The sequence below is a fragment of the Mixophyes fleayi genome, chromosome 5 (assembly GCF_038048845.1).
Source record: "Mixophyes fleayi isolate aMixFle1 chromosome 5, aMixFle1.hap1, whole genome shotgun sequence".
In the NCBI taxonomy this organism is placed as follows: domain Eukaryota; kingdom Metazoa; phylum Chordata; class Amphibia; order Anura; family Limnodynastidae; genus Mixophyes; species Mixophyes fleayi.
This window is the reverse complement of record NC_134406.1, coordinates 57,264,749-57,287,263: the sequence shown is the minus strand read 5'-3', so window position 1 is coordinate 57,287,263 and position 22,515 is coordinate 57,264,749. Positions and strand designations below refer to the sequence as shown.

Here is a 22,515-nt window from a genome sequence, read left to right as displayed (position 1 = left end):
CATTTTAAAACTAGAAGCAAGCTATAGCAATTGTATATGAAATCTGTAAGAGAATATAAGGTAGAGAAACCATTGATAAGCGGTGCAGTATTTTATTTTTAATCGTAGACATGATGTTAGTGATGTGGCTATAATCTTAGCTCTCCAAATAAACAGTTTTAAACCTAATGTTAACGCCAAGGTTCTAAGATGTAATAAACAACTTTATTTTGAAGGCTGTTTTCGAAAAGGTTTTTAAAGGTTTTTATTCTGCTAAATTGGTTTACATAATTACCAACATACAATATTTTACTTTTTTCCACAAGAAAAGATACAGATAATGGAAGAGATCCAGTCATTGACGTAACATAAGTGGATTTGAAATGAATGAGATTTTAACACAGATTTGTTAACCGTTTTACTGCCAGAAGTGCTGCAATAAATTGCATGTTCCTCTGACGGGTATGTTTTCTGCAGCTACAAATAGCCAATGTGTATTTTTTCACGTCTTTGTTGCACTTTCTAAGCACAAATTATTTATTTCAACATTAAATGTCTTTATACAAATGCAGTGGAAGAATAAAACAATTCTACAGAATTCAGCAAACGTCTGCATGCATTGGCCGTGTTTTTGGAGGGTTGATAAAAGTCTGATTTGTCATAGAGCAATGAATGATGGATCAAAAACTTTGAAAAAGACTGAAGATGGAATTCCATTTACATCACCACATGGGAGGGTCTTCAAACCTGCAACATACAAAACACAATGTATTGTTATTCAGTGTAGAAAAATAATGAATATACAATTTATACATCTTCTTTTTATGGAGAGCTCAGCTTTAAAAAACAAATAATTTACCATATTAAAAAGTAATTGGCAAAGTTTTAAGTGGATTCATTTATCAATAAAACAACTTAATTTTTAATAAAAGGTCATCATTTTTGTTTACTCTTTATAACAATATATAGCCATGAATGAATGCATTACTTTATGTATTCATATAACTTTTACATATTTTTGCTTGATTTATAGGCTGTAGAGTCTATTTATGGACACAAAATGGAATCCTTGCATTTGTTTAACTATGGAGATACATTTGTCAAGGCTTCAGTGAATGTGGACCTATTGCTATATTGAACATACACGGAACGTTGTACTCGATTCACTCCTGGGGGTTAATTTATCAAGCTGCGGGTTTGAAAAAGATGAGATGTTGCCTATAGCAACCAATCAGATTCTGGTTATCGTTTTGTAGAATGTATTAAATAAATGATATCTAAAATCTGATTGGTTGCTATAGGCAACATCTCCACTTTTTCAAACCTGCAGCTTGATAAACTTACCCTAGACACTTTAATGACTATGGTTTACAACAATTATAGAAATTGATAATTTAACTAAATACATTGAAATGGCTCTATGTTTCCACTGCTAATTTTGATGATATTTAAGTAATTTGACCATGTGCAGCATTGGGGCAAATTAAATTTTGTTTAGGACCACAAGGAATACCCCTAAGTATATATCATTACAATTGGGCATTTGAAGAAAAAATCTCATGCCTCATCTGACAAAAAAAACAATGGAATTATGCCCATTTTTACAAAATGTAGGTGAAGCATCATAAATACATGAATTAAAAAAGCCAGCAGGGAGATTAATGTGCTCCCTGCTGTGTAACCACCAACAGCACAAGAAATTTTAAGTCCCGTAATGCTCCACAGTTAAGTTCTGCTTAGAGGGTAAAGAACTCTGTTGTCACTGCTCTATCTGAGATATTATTGCAGAGCAGGCACAGTGATGGAGGAAGAGAAGGTGCTAGCCATTAAGGTGAGAGGAGGGTAGTGTTGTCCCTCTTTAGAAAACGTGGGGGCCCATCAATTTTTTTCTATGGGCCCCAAAGTTTTATTTACACTCCTGCTTCCCCACCACCAATATTTACTACTATTAAGGCAGTACCACAAACTCATGTGAAAATTTACTTTTAAAACCATTAAATTAAACAAAGTAATATGTAGACAATTCTACATATGGGGTGGGGAAAGGAAGCATGCCAAGTCCCTTCAGGTGTGCCAAACTTCCAATTCCATGACTGTATTCAAGGACAAAGCCAATAGGAAATATATTTTGTTTCCAGTGAACTGACTCCATCTGTACGTGCAGTCAGCAATAAGTTATACTGTAGGTAATGGTCAATGTATGAAAAAGCAAATCATATGCAAATCACATGAAATTGCTTTTAAAACTTTTACGAGTGTCGACAATTAATCAGAGCTATGGAATTCTCAACCTGTTGTTGGTTTAACATAATGTCTTTGTACAGTGATTTAGACTGGATATTTAAAATAGTTGCATACACTGAAGTTGCTGAACATACAAAATTTGTTATCTACACATAACCTCACAATACACCAAAAGTACAGAGGTTGGTTGACCTTTCTCCATAGCTTAGTAAGAACCAGGAAAGGTGGGGGAGTGGGGGTTGAGGGTGGTGTGGACTATTAAAAAACTTTTTTCTAACAAATAGAATCTAAATGTCAATTAGGATATTACCTGGATTATGTGAAAGAGACATGAGAGAAAAGACAACAGTGTGTCAATTAGCTCCACAAAATGAGTAAGGAAGACTCTGAGCAGAACAACAATAGATAACGAGGAAGGTAACAGGGGAATGGAAGATAAATGATAGAAGGATGTATCTGGAAAGGAAAGCTATACAGGTGAAATGCAAAATTCTAATAATCAAATAAAAACTGCAGATCGAAAACATATAAGTTATAGAAATAACTAATAGTATTTCTAAATGGTGATGATTTTGCTTACTGTATGACCATGTTCATTTATCCACAATGCTATATCAACAGGATTTGTTGAGCATCATAGCACTTCACTTACTATAGTAATTTTGTCTGAGCTATTGAAACACAGAGCCACATAAAATCTTCAAAAATGTTTAAAGAAACAAGACTGGTTGAAGAGAAAAGTCTATGATATAGGAGTGGACGAATGCTTATGTGACAAAGATATCTTAGAAAATCAAAAGAATTTGAAGCTGCAATCCCACATACTTGTGTTTTTAAACAGCAAGGTTTGTACCTGTGTAACATGAAGTTGAAAGTAATTTTTCTAGTATGTACTTCTATAACTCAGTCTTCTCTTTGCAAAATCTCCCTGTTATAAAGACTGCTATGACTATCACGTATCTCAGATGGAATTAATTTGCATTTCAGTACGGCAGCTCATTCCCTAGTGTGGGGAGGGCTATTTGGCCTCTACGTCCAAGGCCTCCCTCAATGTACAAAACAGCATAGAAAGGAGGGACAGGGCAACTTAATGGAAATTTAGACCACCAGACAGAATTTTTGTGTCCCACCACACTTTGGCAAAAGCAAGTGTTACGTGCACAGCCAAGCGGAAATGACTATGTGGACTGATAGGAAAATATTTTCTGTGCAATTAGCTGCCTTTATTCACCCCCATCTACAATCCGGCTCTGCACATGCCTAGAGCAGATGGGTGGAACAGCTGGCACCTCCACAAATATAACCTGCACTACTGAGCCCCGAAGACAGGTCCAGACCCAAGTAATTTGTACTTGTTCCCCCTCCCAGGGGACCTGAAGGTGAGTGGATTGTGCTGTTAAGAAGCATGCGAGGTCCACTTCAAAGTCTTTCTGCTCATTTGGAACTCTATAAATCATTAATAGCAACTTGAAGAAAAGAAGCAAGAAAAAAAAAGCACTACTGTGTATCTTTTATAGTAAACCTATGAGTTATGTTTAAAAACACAATATATTTTCGGATTGCATCTTTAAGGAAATTATTGCATGGGTACATACAGAAAGTACAATAAAGGAGTGAATGAATGAGCTGAACACAAACATCTTGTGTATTATAGAACTCCTAGAACCTTATAGACAATTATAGCTTCATATGGCTTTCATTTGTTGGTTGTACATGCCTTCCTAGAACGTTTACTAAATACATTTTATTATTCTGTTTTTATTATGCGAAAAGCATTTTTTTAATAAAAGTAGGTTTTTAAATAATTTTATTGTATTTAATCTATTTTCTTCCACATTAGTGGAATGGAAAGTCTAATGTAGTTAGTATAGAGTACAACAATAAAAAATCATACTTATCTCTGGAGTGGGACGGGGAAAACAGTGTAAGTCAAGGCCACGTGTCACATACCTGAGTAAAGGCAACACACTCCCTTCTCTATGGTAATAAGCAGCGGGTGGCTCTTGGTGCAGAGGAAGGGACAGTGTCTTCCTTTCTCTAATTTCTCCCTTTTAATTTATGACCCCCCCCCCCCATCATTTTGTTTATATTCTCTTCTTTTAGCAAAGTTTCTCACCCTCTGTGTTGCTTTATCCCCACTCTAAAAACTCTATCCCTCTTCATTCCCTCTCAGCCTCTTCTGAATGATTCAAGCATAGTGGGGTTCAGGCAACTGAATTATAAACAGTGGAGGGCTGGCAATTTTTTTAGCCCAGGGGACAAGACTCAACTCAGCAGCCTATTAGGAGCATTTTAAAAGAAAAAAAAATGTAGATGACCCAGCTCGAGGTAACCCGCTATGGGACCGGTCCGGACGGCAGATGTCCCCCTGCCCCCCAGCCCAGCCTGCCCCTGGTTAGAAAGTAGCTTGGCCCTCACACTCTTATGTTTTCTCCCCTTACTCCATTGTAATGTAAGTTAGCTAGAGGCACAAACATTACATACAAGCACAAACTGTAAAATCAAAAAGTAATTACTTTTATGCAATGTCTGTGCACATTTTGCTAAATGTAAATTGCTATGCTATATTCATGCTTAATAGTCTTCATCATTCTCTTTATTATTCTTCACCAACCTGTAGATGAAACCATTCAATGAATCTCCTCTGATAACCATAAGTCCAGTGATAGTAAGTGTTAAATGTTATAAAATGAAGATGATTGAATCCTATAATCCAGGAATGTGTGAACTAAATATCACATGGTGACTCAACATGAGTACATTACAATTGACTTCAAATCGTGTTCATATTCACTCTTGCCCTATGAATGCAAACCTGCTTAACAGTATCTATTAAGCTGTCTAAATCCCAGTGATGAATATTAATTAAAGCTATACTTGTGAAGTGCAAGTTTAACATGTTGTAGCAGCCTAAAAATGCGGCAAAACAGTGTTTTTACACAAACTGGGGAACATCTGTCTTATACTGGAACAATGAATAAAAACAGAAAAAAATAAATTATACTTTTAAAACATTTATTTTCCATTACTGTGTTAAAAACAAAAAAACTGACTACATTTATCATAATTGTGCTTCTGAGAAATCATGGCACACTCTGAAAAGTATTGATATGTTAAGTTCTGAAAAGACAAAGATTACAGTCTGCTGTGAGTGGTAATAATAGCTTTTTAGTTATAACTATTTTAAATTACTCCTTCATATTAAAGAATAAAAAAAATCACCAATTTCCTGTAAATTCATTTTATGTTCAGGAACTTTCTTTCTATGGCCTCCTACATAGACACCAACAGCAATGTGGATGAATAAAACAAGGATTTCTGGTTCGTGTTGCAATATTCACTTATATGATATTTCAGCATTTATACATTTGGTTTAGATTATAACTTGGTGTCCAGTTTCCATACAGAATTAAAAGAACCCAACAAACATACTGATCAGGGATGCCTGCCCTGTGAAGCCCATCCCTCTTTTTAACATAGCAGGCAGGAGGTGGGGGCATCTTCTGCTGCTGGCTCAGACTGGGAGTGTAGGGCTGAGTATAACATCATAGTCAGCGTATCCCAGGCATATAGGCCAGTAGCTGGAAGCCTCTTAGGTAAGGAGGTGTCGGCTGGCGAATGAGTGAGATTATGTCACTAATTCAGTATTTTAGGTACCCTCTAAATGTTGGCACCCTAGGCAACCACCTATTTTCACCTAACGTTAGCCTGGCCCTGCTGATACTATAAATTGATTGTGCAACATCCACTTCTGTATTTGTCTGAGAGGCATGTTGGTGTCAGTAGCTGAGAGGGGGTACTGGCAGGGCCATCTTAACAACATTATGGGCCCCCGGGCAAAGCAGTGCACCGGGGCCCCTAGATATAGATATAGATATAGATATATAGATGTATACAGATACAGATATAGATATAGATATAGATATATAGAGATAGATAGATGTACTTCCTCAGTGACCCTTGTGGGTTTTTTTTGCAGGTTTTTTTCTTTTGCAGGATTATTTATTCTCATTAAGAGCCGTGCCTATGGGGCCCCCTTGTCCGTGGGGCCCCCGGGCAGCTGCCCATCATGCCCAATGGAAAAGATGGCCCTGGGTACTGGTGCTGAATTGCTGTTGGAGGCTTCTGGGGTACCTCTTTGGTAAGTTAGCTCTCAATTTAAAAACACATATGTATGGCCTAAATATTACCGTAATAACGGTAATGGTGCGCGGAGCTCGAGATTTTTGGCGTTTCCGCCGACAATTGAATATGCCCCTAAGAACTTGTTCATGTAATTGTAACTCAATTAGTAGTGGACACAGCCGCAGATATGTCTGTCAGGAAGTGTATGTCTTGTATCTGTTGGCGGGTTGGTGCTAATAGCCGCTTCTGATTGGATGATTGCTGATTAACCATCTCCAGCATTAGCAAAAAGACACTAGTGTTGCGGCTATTTTATATATTTTATAATTCCCATTTCATTTAAAGGGATAAACAATGGATGCGGAGGTGTTGTGCTTAATTTATTGCTAATATAGAACATGAGACTTACGCTTTTATTAAGAAGACATTATCCGCTCTTGTGTATTGGACCTTATTTGTACACAACATAATAATGTATTAAGGATGTTTTTATTACAAATATAGTAATGCAATTTCTGTACTGAGTACTTTCACAGGTGCACTGTAAGTACTGCTCTTTTGGAGCTGTTCACACCGCAAGATGCATACGATTCTACATATGGATGTATCATGCTTTATCTTGCATGCATCTCTTCCCTACATACACCAAAGCACATATGTGTCAGACTCTATTTGAGCCCCTTGATGGTTTTCTTTTTCGTAGAGCCCCCGCATTCACCACCAGGGAGAGGGTTTGTTTAAAAACTTAAATTAACTTCAGCTCACCTTGTGCACTTTTTACTTTCATAATGTGCTACGGAATCTGCTGGCACTATATAAATAAATGTTGATGATGATGGCAGTGATGCTTCCTGCTGCTACTTTATGTCAGTGAGAGGCTGGGAGTGTGGTGGGGGGCTCTGACATCACAGTACAGTTCCATGCTCTCAGACACTGATATGGAACAGCATTAGCTGGCAGTATCTCGGAGCATGGTATCTCTGTCCTTTGCCTGAAGCCAGCCCTGCTTGCTCTATACAGGTAGGGGGAAAGCATATAAGGGGGAGGCCGCCTTTTACTCTGCCACTGGCTCTGCTTGATGCTGACTAACAAAAGTAGTGGCACTGTTTTACCTTTTATTGGACCAAAAGTAATGCGATTTTAATCGAGTTTAGATCTGCTTAATAGTTTAAAGCTGTATACGGACTTATAACAGTACATTCACACAAAAAACACAGACAGGCTGACATAAGCCTGTTTGCATTGCGTAAAGTGTGGTTAGTAGAAGTTGTATATGACTACTCTGCCGCTGATAATAATGCTTAGATTGGCTACATTGGATTGAATATGCGCTGCTATTAACATTCTAATGATCTGATGGCTACTTAATCTCATGCACATCTGTGCATCTGTTGCTTTGAAGAATAAATACAGTAGGTGCTCTGACCCTTGTAAAACACAGCTTAAAATTCAATTCTCTGATCCTGATGGGTGATGAAAACAGGTAAAACGGTACTGTAAAAGGTATGTTGTAACATAATTGCTTATTAACAATTAATTTGTCAGCAGATTTGAACATAGGTCAGAATTTCTAAAAAATATAGCATCAGCAGCAATGGCATATTTACAGCTGTTTAATAGTTTCCTGACAAAGCTGAGTTATACTGACAGTGAATGAAATGCTAATTTCCCCTTAAAATGCATTGTTTTCTATAGGAAGGTGTACACATATGGCATAGTGATGTTTTTTAAAAACAAGGTTAGAATATTACGCTGACTGCCAATCATGTTTAATTGCTTTAATAAGTTCTGGAGGTTTATCTATAGTGCAATGGATCAATCTGACATTACATTAGTCTTTGGAGTATATAGGATAACAAACAAGGAACTTTTATTAAATATATTAGGCCCAAATTTATATTTTGCTTATACAACATGCTACCCGTGAGCTTGAGTTTAGAAAAATTACCGCTGCCTGACTTAATGAGCCATATTGTTTAGATTAGTTTTTCTGTGTAACAGACACTCGCACGCAGCCTTGAGACAGTCTGGCCTAACCTCTCCCACTTCAAACTCGATTCTGTGTTACCTTTTTTTGGAGGTGTTAGTTATATGCATTATTCAAGTATTAGGTGAAACAACAAGACTACAGGCAGCTCAGTTATGTTGTCAAAGGGGAGAGACAGAATAGACCTGATTCATTAATACACGTATACTGAGTGCATACTGAGCGCAATGTGCGTTTGTTTTAAAACAGACGTAAATTGGGTATATATACATCCAAATTCAACAAGGAGTGGGTATGAAGAGACGTGTGGTGAAGAATACGGGTTTAGGTCTACCTTGCTCTACTAGATAGGACACAGCAGGATACATTCAATACATACTGTATGTGTAATATAAAATCACAAAAGAAAGAACAGAAGATAAAAAACTATTCAACTATATATAGCTATTAATGATGAAACATTGAAAAATAAAACAAAACTGTTTGTCCTGATTGCAAACACATGCAATAGCATGCATACACAGCCATCATCACTAGCAATCTGCACTTAGACTAGACCTGTAGCAAGAGATATGCCGGAAAAACAAGTACCTGAGAGATGCCCAGAGCTTCAATCGGATGCTGCTACATCCACTCAAGATTGGCACGCCCTTACTGTACTGTATTGACTATGGCAAATCCCCCTTCCCCTACCTGTCCGTTCCCTGAAATCATAGGCTGTAGTAAGTGGCCTTTGCGCTCGAAGATTAATTGAACACGGCTGCGTTCTGTGGCGTATCAGCCAGTTCCCGGCATGGGTAGAGAGATTTTGCTGATTTTACGCACAAAATCACCATTTACGTCCCGTAATAAATCAGGTCCATTTTGTGTAGTGCTACTATTTAATGCTTGATTGTGATGGATATATATATATCTATAATATAAATGTCTAGTGGCGTGTGTTAGTCTGTCTGTGTGTGTGTGGGAAAAAAAAAAACAAGCTGCAGCGCCACCTGCTGGGCGGAGTTATACACTGACCTACTAAATTCTTAGTGTGTGTGGAAAAAAAAATTCAGAAAGGGCTGAAATTTGGTATACTAAGATGTTTTTAATTTGTTAATTTAATTTGTTAATTGTTAAAAGTGTTTATAAAGATTTAAAAAAAAATATATATATTTCTTGAAGGAGAAGTGACAGTTGGGAGTGGTTGGTGGTTGCCGGGGGTGACAGTGGGGAGTGGTTGGTGGTTGCCGGGGGTGACAGAGTGAGAGGAGTGTGATACTCAGGACTGCTGAGAGAGATCCCTGTGTCTGGATAGACATCTGGATAGATGTGGCGATGAAAATGAAGGATGAGGTGATGGAGAAGAATGATGAGGTGGTGACATGTGGACAAAACCACGTTAAAAAAGGGCGCTTACGTCGGGAAGTAACGCTCTTCCCCTGAGGAGGCCTGGGCTATGGCCCAAATGCATAACAAGAACCTTTTTAACACCTTAAGTAGCTTGATTTGACTAGAATGATTTGACTAGAATGCATGAGTATCATGCACGGGTTAACTTGTGTGTGTATATATATATATATATATATATATATAATATATGTATATGTGTATGTATGTGGTTGCTGAAATAATCCCAGATGATTAGTGTTTAAGTCGCTCTAGCAAGTCATATGTCCAAACCGTAAAAGAAAGCATGGATTTACCTTTCATAACTATGGGCCAGTGTGGGCAATGCTGAAGCTTGAGCCCTAATGACTGATGTTTGGTAGAAATGATCTTTATTTTTTGCATATTTGTTGGTTCACATATGGTGGTGTAACTTACATAATATGCTTTTCAACTCAAGTTTTTTTGCAATTTTGGCAGCAAAAAGCATTGCTTTTCAGTGCAAACTAACACCATCTCTGCATGGCATTAGTTTACCTGGTGTCCACTGAAACCAGAAAGGCTTTGTATGATCCCCCCGCAGGGTCAAATTCTATGTGCATGCGCAAACTTTAGCCATGCATGCGCAGTTCAAATTTTGCATTATGAAGACATTAAATACTGTGGAGTGGGTTTCATTGCTGGGGCTCCCTGAGTAGCCCCGGCATAGTAAATAGTGATCTGCAGTAATACATAAGGAGTGGTACCACTGCACAGTAACAAATAGACTCCTTAGTAGCTTTCCTTTTTTATTCCTTTATAGTTGTGACTATTGTGTATCTCTTGTAAAACTACAGTAAAAAAAAAGTAAATCATATGTGACATCCTTGGTAAGGACTCAGGATATGGTCTTCAACTTTGATCATTCCACAAAGTTCTTGGGAAAGTGGAACTTATATTTAGAGCTTCTAATTTGGACATATGCTTGAAAGAGTACTAAATTATTTCATTGAAGTCATATAACTGTTATAAACATATAAGTACGAACTACCTTATCGATCTCTGTCACAATATGCTGCACAGAGAAAACTGTGAGAAAACAAAAGAAATATTATCATAATAGAAACATTTGATAGATTACATGTTTAACTAATACTTGCTATCCATAGAACTGCTCCATAACTTGAAAAGTAGACATCATTTTCACAAAGCTATGGTAATATCCATTGAGAAGTGTGACAAGTGTAACAATAAACAGAGTTATTCTGACAACCAAGGAATGGTTGACAGAACATTTTAGTCTATAAGATAACACATGAAAACATTATTTTCTCTCTCTCTCTCTCTCTCTCTCTCGTTCACTTTCATTTCTCTAGATTTAAAGAATTTTTATTAGTATGACTAAAAATCAAGTGTGGAACAACATGTCCTGGTCAGAAGCTCTGAGAGGTATATTTACTAAACGGCGGGTTTGAAAAAGTGGAGTTGTTGCCTATAGCAACCAATCAGATTCTAGCTGACATTTTGTAGAATGTACTAAATAAATGTTGGTTGCTATAGGCAACATCTCCACTTTTTCAAACCCGCAGTTTAGTAAATATACCCCTAAGTGTGAGTACCATTTTTTCAAGGATTGCGTGGAATGAAGAATGTTGGACATTATCTCTGGAGTCTTTGGGATAGATGTCACATCATTAAATTATTTAGGTAAAAAATAATATTTCTATATGATATACACAACTGTCATAGCTGAGAAGAATTTAAAGCATAAGCTAATATGTTTAAAGTAAGCTATCATATAGATGGCTAAAAAAAGTTAACGTGAAAATAAAACTTATAAGAAAAGGCATCTTGAGATATCTTCAAATACAGTGTAGTTTAAAAAGTTTCCATACTATGACAGAAGTGATTAGATATTGTATACACGCTTACACATTGATTGCAATGTCAAGAATAACTAAGGCCACAGTAATTAGACAATAGTGAAAAAGGTGCTGAAATAAAGAAAATTTGCTTAGTCACATCCTAATGTCGCCACTAGGAATTCACTGTGTAGCGTGGGCTCCAATGGCAGTATAGATGAGGTCTAGATTGAATCTCTGCTGTCACTAAAACTAGATCAAATGTTTCCTGGTTCTAATAGCATCTTACGTGTATAAAATACTGTTATTGGTATTGCTCAGGAAAACTAGGGAACTCAGTTTAGGTGTAAAACATTTGTGTTGCACTAATTATGTGGAATTAACTATGGTCCTATTCCCATTTTCCCATGTGTACATGTAATGGCTCTAAAATAAAATATATATTCTAATAGTTTGTAAAAAGAATGCGCAATCGATATTACACTTGTGTACACTAAGAAATTAAAAAAAGTTATTCTCTATTAAAACTGGTAGGTTACCAAACATAACAATTTGTCTAGCCTTTAAATGGGAAAAATCCCCTGGGTGTGAAGGGGTTAATGATGGAGAAAAGAGGAGTCGGCCAAAGTAACTCAGGTAATATGTAGACTTGACTTTGTACCTAGAGTCCATGGGTTGTGCATAAGAAGGGATCAAAAGAGGTCATAATCCCACTTCAGATGGCCTTAAATACCAGACAAATTTGCATGTGATCTTACAAATGGAGGCACTATGGACTGTAAACATAAAATATACAAATTGAGTGAATATGAATTCTAATACTGGCCATGCAAATATATTTATTTTTGTTTTCTAAGGGAATGATTGCTTTTCTATACAATCCCATTAATATACAGTTGTAACACATGTATGTTACAATTGCATTCTTAGCAAACCAATTATTTTTGATCAGATTGTTTTCCAAACAATGAGCAATTCTGATCCCACTTAAAAAGCTACACTTTAAAAGTTTAAAGTGTATATGCAATTTAGGACAGTTGTAGGATCATAGGACTTTAATGGCACAACTGCGCAAAATGTAGGCCAAGGGTGACTGAATTGTTCATGGCCAATTACATTTGGTCAGATTTGAATCATATATCTCCCGTGCACATTTCAATTTTATAAAATGTTTAGATTAAATGACTGGATTGATGTGTGTGTGGGCAGCTTGCTTGCTCAGAACAGTCTAAACTTTATCTGGGAAATGTAAAGAGTCATAATGTAACTTGTCCAACAATTAAAGCATTAAACCATGGCATGTCAAGCCAGAGGCGGAACTTGCAAGCTGTGGGCCCCAGTGCAGGGAAGCAGGGAGGAGGGAACCTGGGCCCACAGCTCGCTAGTTCCGCATGCAGTGGGCCCCATTATCTCCATGGGCCCCGGTGCACCACACCTGCTTTCACCACTGCGTCAAGCTTTAATAAAATCACATGGCAGACAATAGAAGGACAGAAGTACACATCAGTATCGTGTTTTTCAAGGCTGAACCTTACGTCAGTCCATTTGCAGTGTATTTGTTTCACTGCAGTGCGAATCTCCAGTAACTCTACTATTGCAGACAGCTTAGCTGAAGCAGCTATAATGTACGAGGAGATAACGAGATCAGTATTTGTAGAGACTGCACAAAGATTATATGCTTCACAGTTTTATGCTTCCAGACATTATTTGTAGATAAGTGCCTGTGAGCATGTCTTCTCCCCAAACAGATTTAACTGCCCATGGTGCCAGCAATATGTTTAATATGTTTAGGTACTTAGACCTTTGTATTACAAAAACTAAACCTTTATCTGTCAGAAGAGCATTACTTACCATGTCAGGCCCTATACATCAAATTGTTTATTAGCCACAAGAAAGATTTAATAAAGGTTAGTAATATTCCAAGGGTATATTTACTTACTTGGCATTAGATTCTCTAAAGATGACATCAATATGTATCTGGTAAAATGTGGCAGAAGAGGGCAATGGTCTGAAGATCACTAGAACAGTTATTATGCCTTATAAGATCATAGTTGCCTACTTTTATATATCTGTCCCCTGGGAGAAACCTGGTATGAAATTAAGTGTTGGGGGCGTGACTTCATGATGCCATTTGCATCAAGTGGGCGGGACAAGGCATTGGATGATGCTAACTGCATCACTCAGTGGACACTTAGATGGGTGAGACTTGATGATATGTTTTGCATTTTTCTGGCATGGTCCTGCCCACCTTCCAGGCAGGTAAAGGCCCTTGTGGGAGAAATGCCTGCTCTCTCAGGAATACGAGGGGCCATCTCCTAACTTGTGAGTCTCTCTGACATTATAGAAGAATATTATATATACATTAAAAAAAGATAAAACAAAAAAAGTGCTATAAGATGCTGTATGATATAAGCTTACAATACATCAATTACTTGTAGAAAAAATGTATATGCTTCCCAAGTTACCGACCAGAATATATGTCATATTACATGGTATTTGTTATGTAATAGAATGTCCATTACATGTAATACATTAACATTTGAAAATGTACATTTGAATAAACATTATTATATTGTAATTATAAATACTATAACATAAATCCACATATTAATTAAATACATTTAGCTTTAGAAAATAATCTGTTTGTGAATCTAATAAAGCAAACATATTTTATACTAGAATAGAATTGAAACATTCATCTCTATCTGAATAGTTTTAAACATTTTTTCCTGCTTCTATGACCAAAATTTTTTTTTCTATTTTTTGGTGGCTTGAAAAACAAACTTCCGTTTGGCAGAATTTATAAGATTTTGTTACTATTATGATAAGTAAGCTGTTTTTACTCTTAGGAAAACACATTATCTGTGATTTTTCCCTCCATGAGGTGCTGGTTATCTCTGTTTGCAGCCTGGTTATCAGTCTTAAAAGAAGTAAATAAAGTGATTGCCTATTCCATTAATATTCCAGCATGTCTGTAACCTCCAGCACTCTTTCCTTTGGTAATAACTGTTTTCACCTTATATTTGGGCTTTTCAGAGTCAACGCTATGTGCTGACCATGACTAACTAGTTTTACATGCCAGAGAACATGTACAAAAGATGTCTTACAATACAAGAAAGACACTGTGAAGACCAATGAGGTTATACACTGTTAAACTGGAAAATGTATTCTATTTTGTATCTTTCATTTAAAAGAACTTTAAATGATTAAATGGTTCTAATCTAAAAGTTGCATCCAAGTAAGGAATGTGGATAAAATGTGATAATTGCTATCCTGATAACTGCTCCATAACTTGAAAACTGGATGGCATTTTCTCAAAGCTATGGCAATATCCATTGAGAAGTGTTTCATAGAGTGTAACAATAAACAGAGTTATTCTGACAACCAGGGAATGGTTGACAGAGAATGACAGAACATTTTACTCTACTCATGAAAAGATTATTCTATAGATTTTGTTCCCTTATCATTTCTGTAGCCACTTACAATATAGAGATGGACCAAACTGTAATGCACATCCTGTGGCTTACGTAGTTTACAGAATTGTGTTCATGTCACAGGCTATGGCCATTACTCCTCAATGGAAAGAACGAGATACCAAGTTATATTATTAGATCATCATGATGGGGATAGTGATTCAGGTGCTGGAATACATGCTCCCCATCTGCATCTGTATAGACCACATATAATTGATGCATGAGAACGAGGCACACTCCTTTTATGATCTCTAGAAATCGAAGTATATTTATATGATCAATCAGCCATTAATAAGTCAGCATAATGTTCTCTTATTGGTGCTATGTTATGTTCCACATAGCAGGAAATTGTGGGTGGTATTCACGTGTGTATATATATATATATATATATATATATATATATATATATATATATATACACACATATATATATATATATATATATATATATATATATATACACACAAGTTAACCCGTGCATGATACTCATGCATTCTAGTCAAATCAAGCTACTTAAGGTGTTAAAAAGGTTCTTGTCATGCATTTGGGAAATAGCCCAGGCCTCAACCACCAACCACTCCCCACTGTCACCCCCGGCAACTACCAACCACTCCCAACTGTCACTTCTCCTTTAAGAAATATATATATATTTTTTAAATCTTTATAAACACTTTTAACAACTAACAAATTAAATTAACAAATTAAAAACATCTTAGTATACCAAATTTCAGCCCTTTCTGAATTTTTTTTTCCACACACACTAAGAATTTAGTAGGTCAATGTATAACTCCGCCCAGCAGGTGGCGCTGCAGCTTGGTTTTATTTTTTTCCACACACACACACACACAGACAGACTAACACACGCCACTCAGGGGCGGATCTAGAAAACTACTGTACCCGGGGCGATTTAGGGGGGGGGCGATTTAGGCCCCGCCCCTTTCTAACAGTTTAGGCTGCCCACGGCTGCACAGTATGTGCAGGTCCGTCCAGCCATGACAGGCAGGGACAGTGTGCTGCCCGGCTGCTCTAATTGTGTTTTAAACACAATTAGAGCAGCCGGGCAGCACACTGTCCCTGCCTGTCACGGCTGGACGGACCTGCACATACTGTGCAGCCGTCGGCAGCAAGTGTCTGCTAGGGGGGGGCGGTCGCCCCGATCGCCCCCCCCCCCCCCCTGGATCCGCCACTGATGCCACTAGACATTTATATTATAGATATATATATATATATATATATATATATATATATTCTACAAAGACTACAAGGAGGGAACATAATCAGAAACCTGAACATTGTTTGCACCTATATTTGGACAAATATGATGGCAATATCTTGTATTTTGTTGTAGTAGGTATACCATTGAGAAAACTACTGAAAATGCTTGGTTACAAGCTAGATATGTCATTTCAGATTTTCATTAATTACTACAACCAGAAGAACCAAATAATAAAACACTGATATTTTTCATATAGACATATGTGTGTCTCCAGATAGGTGCCTTTACATTCTACTGCGTGAGGTGGTAACTTAAAGGGCCCTCCTCTTATCCCTTACACACATTACCATAAACCTTTGCCTATGAAAAGAGTTCACAACAAAGAGAAAAATGTAACTGTTTAATAATTATGAGATGTCAAAATCCCCAATTTAGTTTTTGCCGCCTGAAACTGATGTCTCAGTGTGCCCCATTAGAGACACACCCCTGCGTTCGTCAATGCTTAAACCAAGATCTGAGGAATGAAGCACACTGGTAAAGTAGCTATTGGGGCACCCATGTTTCCTTATTCTAAAATCTTACTTTATGTTAGAAAGTTGAAAAGCATATGAGACTCCAAAAGCAATTATACATTTTTATTGTTTTTCAGGATGTATAGATTATAAGCACGTAATAAAATATAGGGAATAATTTTAAAAACTCATCTTACCGAGATCGTGGAATGTTTTCTGTACTTTCTCTCCACCAAATATCTGAAAGCATTGCTTCAGGATTTGATCTCTTTCCATATCTGACAAATGGAAAGCAGAATTATCATTAATGAGAAGTTTAAAGAAAATAATATAAGTGTCATTTGAACTGTGATTGCTTCTCTATACATTTTTCACTGAAAAGTTTAATAATTTTTTTGGGAGTTAAAAAAAATATATAATATGTTATTATATAATTGCAACACTATTGTTTTTATTTGTATCTGCTGTAACAATACAATGCAAAGAATAAAACATGCAACAAAATGCCTCATATGCTCACCGATACATTGTATTAATCATGTAATCAAAGACTGGATAATATGGATGAGTAATTCCGTAATGTATTTGTTAATAAAAAGTAGGACAAACAGTATTTGTTGCATTCCCTAATTCATTTTTAATTCACTCAATTATTTTAATTTGATTTGTATTATATAGGTTCCATTCCGAAATCATTTTTTAGTGTTGTACGAAGACCAAAAGGTTTTGTATTTAGCAAATACCCCTTTTACTATTCCATATCATTGTATGGCATTCTCCATATCAATCTGTATAAAATACAATTTCTCTAATGCCATTTTTGCTATTAGGTCATTATTCTCAGTAACATCATAGCAACAAATAATGTTAACATAGCATTATACACATTAAAATATATCTGGTATAGATGTATATAGCATTGATCTGCTTTATTTTGACCCTTATAACCATAAAAAATGATGTATCTATTGACTGTATGTTATGTACATAATATATAAATAATGACTGATGCTTAGCCAACCAAAAGAATGGACAATGTATATAGCAAAGCGGAACATGTCAATTTTCATATTTATACTGATATGATGGAGTTTTTCCTAGCGTATAGATCTCTTTTTAATAACCATGTGGACTCAATTATGTGGCCAAATCTATAGCATAATCAACTCAAACTGCAAATGGTTTCAGCAAAAGCATGCACATCAAATACAGAGTAAAGGTATAAGCTCACAGATATGTCTAATATATCCTAAAAAAAATCTCAGACGTCTTTTAAGCTGACCTTAGAGACTTATTTTTTTAAGAATTTACATATTTGCACCATTTGGTATTCATTGATATGTCTAATAAAATAAGACATTTACATTCTTGATGGGTACCTGCACATAATATTGACCATTGTTTATTTTGATTTGTGCTCAATGCATCCATTGTATTTACCTGCTCTGTTACCACTTTGCTGTTTACGAGTATTTATTCTCAATAAATATATTTGAAAATCGTACCCACTTGTTCCAGTGTTTTAGTTGTCAAATACCTAGCTGAGCAATTGTGTTTGTCTATTCATTGGCATTACAACAACAGCTTTGCTACATGGTAACACTGTTTCTGACTAATATGTAAGTATATAAACGATAATTCTAGTAATAGGCTAGAGCTTTTCTCCGATGCAAAATAGAACTGGGACTATTTAAAAAGCTAATATGTCAGTTAAGTATATAAATTAATACTTTTCCGAAATATAGCGTAACAAAAGAAATTACTTCACATATACAATCAACCTCCTGCTAGGTTGTAGAAAACCACATACCCTTGCTGTTTAAACAGTTAATTAATACATTGAGGAGACTTACCGGTTACCCTAGATGCCACTCACATGATCATTTATCACATTGATAATCCACAGATTTGTAGCCTGTACAAATATGCCTGCACCCTGCATTTTAGTGATAAATGACATCACTTATGCAAATTTACCTTATTTGCCGGTATAATTCCTTTTAGGATCTACATTCACAACTCATCCCCACTCACATTGTATGACTTCTGTGTTTGTGACTGGCTATTCAGCTAGGTGTTAAATACCCTGAGGAGCTATTAGCATCTATTGGGTTGCTCTGTCAGCTTATTTCTCTTTATGATGAGCCTCTTGCAGATTTTTGGGTAAGAACAGCATCGTTTAAAGTTACTTCTTACACATTCCGTGCTCTCAGGCACTTCTGACTCCCCAGTATGTGCCATTTGCCTCTGTGATTTTTAATCAACTCATAGCAGAGTTTTGTGGGCAGTGTGTCACAATGCATAAATCTCTGTTGCTTCGCCTCATCACTTCCCACTAATCATTTTACAATTCTAAACAAATCCCTGCAAAACTCATTTTATTCAGATGAATTATTCTCAAAACTAAATCATGAAATCAGAAACTTTGGGATAGACTTTAGACACTAAAGGCAATAGACTTACAAATTAAGGTTCAAAAATAGTCATAGAAGCTGCCTTTTAGAAGGGAAAATGACAATAAAAGGGAAAAAACTGAACCTAGCTTACAGAAAAAAATAAGTGACTGGCCATTGTAATTTATCAATTCCAATAACACTTACATCACTTCTGGTTTTTATGTTGTATTATTTCTGTGCCATCTCTGTTTTTGCTTATTTCAGTATGACTATTTAGTAAAGAGATAAAGCCGGTTTATTGCACTAAAAAGCCTGAAACTCAGGCTAAGGTTTAGGTAGATAATCTGTACTATCAATGCTATCTTGTGGGAGTTCTCTGAATATTTACGTTATTTACAAAAAATGTTGCTTTCCATGGCAATCCATTCACTGCAATCCATTCTCTTTCATCTGCAAGTATTCTTGCATGGTCATTTTTTAAGTATGTTTCTGTGTGTTCACATAACATCATCTGGCCCTATCCTTCTTTTTATAAATACTACTATTGCTTTACTATTCTAAAAGTAATATTTTTAAAAAAAGCCTTGATATTATCTTTACACATCTGTGAAACAAATGAAACACATTAAACATTTTTTTTTGTAACTTAATTGCTGCAATAAAAATGGACCTCATGGTGGTTTTAATTAATGTGCTGCACAATTAACTAATGAGCCAATTACATTGCCGATCTCTTGTAGGAAATTGTTTTCGATGCTCTATTACATCACAGCTGCTGTTACCCCTTAAAGTCACTGCATATAGTTAGAGCTTAAATACTTGTGACTTGACTGAAAAAGATTTGGCTTCAGTGTATACCAACCCCCACATATCCAAAGTGGAATGATCTTGTCCTACCTTTGTCTTGTTATGAGGTTTATATAATGCCTCAGTGCTGAGTAGTATTTGGCCATGTCCTCTGCAGGTGCATCCTCTCCCGGGTTGTCTGGTTTTGATGGGTACGCCTCTGCAAATGTTCCCAAGCAGATCAGCAAAGACAGACAGATAGTCAGCACTGACATCCACAACCTCATGCTTCCCTGCATCTGAAGAAAGTGACAAGCACAGAATTAGAACTGCAAGAATTGGCATGTAATAACAATGTAAAATGAAAATTATTATACATTCTTTAATAATAAACATTAACTTAAAAAAAAGTGTAATGCATATTAAAGCGCAAGCATCAGATATTTTATGTACATCATCCCTTTCTTCAGCACTTCATATCTGGTTGAATGTACAGATAGAACTTTCTCTTTGTTGCTGCAAAGATATTTAAACAGCTGAAACATCTAAAGCTGCCATTGCCTCCAGTATATGTTATATTAAACTACCTTACTCTTCGCTCATTCTCGTTTGTAACTATATGGAGAGCTGTATGCTACTACACAGAGTACCTTGAATCACGTCCCACAGCATTTGTGGAAAGATAGATTGTACAGGTGAAGTTTTGAGATACAGCTTTAGCAGTGCTTTGCATTTAAGTTGCCAATTCGCAAAGTCTACAATTCTATGTTTAATTATTACACACACAAAGATACAGAGAATAAAATAATATAGAAGCAAAAATACAATAGCTCAGTAACAATAGATACTGTAAAACTGACCGTCAAGGCATAATAACAGTGTGGAATACATTTCAGCACTAAGGACAGCTCCGCTTCGCTGTGAAAGTTGAAGAACAAGAGCTCTGAGTACTTACATTGTCTGTGGATAGAAGTACACTCTCTTCTCTCTTCACCCGAGTCCTCTTACTTCCCGTTGTCTGCCAATCTCCTTATTTATTTCTGCTTTGTAATTAGCGCTAGTCTCGTTTTATTTGTTCTCCCTGATCCCCAGCTTGTGCCGGCTCTCTGCCATGCTGTGCCTTTTATAGTCTCTATTCTGCAGGAGGGGCTTGGGGTAACTGTGTGTGAGTGACTACAACCCTACTATCCCCTCCTTCCTCTGAGCACCAAGCGCGTCACTAATAAGAGAGACCTGGCAGACACGGGTCATGTAAAATAGGGAGCGCAATAAGCCCGTTTTATTGTTTGAGATGTCAAAACGAGTTAAGTCTGAATATTGAAACTAGATGCTCTAACTACAAAATGTAAGAACCAATACAAGAAATTATCGGTGATATGACGACTCATAGGCATACTTTTACAGTGAACCCATACACTTGTTTAGTTTTATTTTTGCAATGTGAAATTGCTCTGCACTTGCACGATATTCAAGTAGTAGACCCCCCCCTCCTGTTTCCGATCATTAGCATATCATGCAGCTGCAGCAGTTAAAAACCTATTACTATTGCAAATCTCACACAAACTTACACATATAAATTATGACGAGCCTCTGACTCATCGCACTGTAACTGGAAGATTTTTGACTGGGAAAATGATTAATTTTGAACTATGTGGTGGAACAGGGGTAAGAATGTCTAAACCATTTATAGATTATATCTATAAACCAATTTCTAATGCGGAGGTGTCTATGAGCTAAGCAGGCGGATGGGATAAATGCTATATTCCACAAATAAACCTGCCTCATAGTGTATGTCTAAATGCAAATGTTGTAGTCAACAAACATTTCTTTGTGCATGTTATCTTAAACAGATGCATTTAATGTTCTGCCCCTTTGCTTAGTTGACTCTCTCTGAAGATACAACCAAAACTGTATATATACACATATTTGAAAGCCAAGGCAATATGACTGATAAGATATATAAAAATAGTTTATTGAAAATGGACTTTTGTAAAAAATTATTACTGGCTGCACATTTAAGGTATTCACAAAGTGTACCTGCCACTTCCCTACATAGATAGGCACATGGTTTAGAGACTTTCATTCACTGTTAGCTCCACTGACTCTGATTACTGACCAAGTGACCATCTTTGCAGCTGATTAGAAATCGTACCATAGATAACCCTCACAGTATGTTACTGACAGTCAGTCAAAAATAAATTAAATCTTTATCCATTAGCAAAATAAAAAAATTAAAAGTAAAATTATATAATGACACTGCTAAATTATACTTAGGGGTAGATTTATTAAATCTTCTAAATCAAAAATTAGAGGTGTTACCTATAGCAACCAATCCGATTCAAGTGACCCTTTTCTGAATGTAATAGAAAAGAATCTAGAATCACTTTGGTTGCTATGGGCAACACCTCCACTTTTCTTTTATTGAAAGTTTGATAAATCTACCCCTGTAGAGTACAATGAACAATACAAGCAGTTTGGGCCTTTGTATTGTAATGAACCTTTTATTTCTAGTCCTGTATTTAAACACACAATATAGAAGCTCATTTTCCCATTAATACGTTTTTGCATTGCATAAATAGTGTGTCAAT

The 22,515-nt window shown here is 36.3% G+C and overlaps 1 protein-coding gene across 2 annotated transcripts; it reads right to left on the bottom strand.

Moving 5' to 3' along the window:
* Positions 1-219: 219 nt before the first annotated feature.
* Positions 220-21,047, bottom strand: NPY (neuropeptide Y). 2 transcript variants are annotated; one of them, XM_075211255.1, is made up of 4 exons: positions 20,883-21,047; positions 20,039-20,226; positions 16,943-17,023; positions 220-726 (listed from the first exon to the last, which is right to left on the bottom strand). In XM_075211255.1, exons 2-4 carry the CDS (start codon positions 20,224-20,226, stop codon positions 702-704), a joined length of 294 nt encoding a protein of 97 aa, XP_075067356.1. In that variant the 5' UTR covers positions 20,883-21,047; the 3' UTR covers positions 220-701. The 2 variants fall into 2 exon arrangements, with proteins under 2 accessions (XP_075067356.1, XP_075067358.1); XM_075211257.1 differs by lacking the exon at positions 220-726 and having other exon boundaries at positions 16,939-17,023.
* Positions 21,048-22,515: the final 1,468 nt, after the last annotated feature.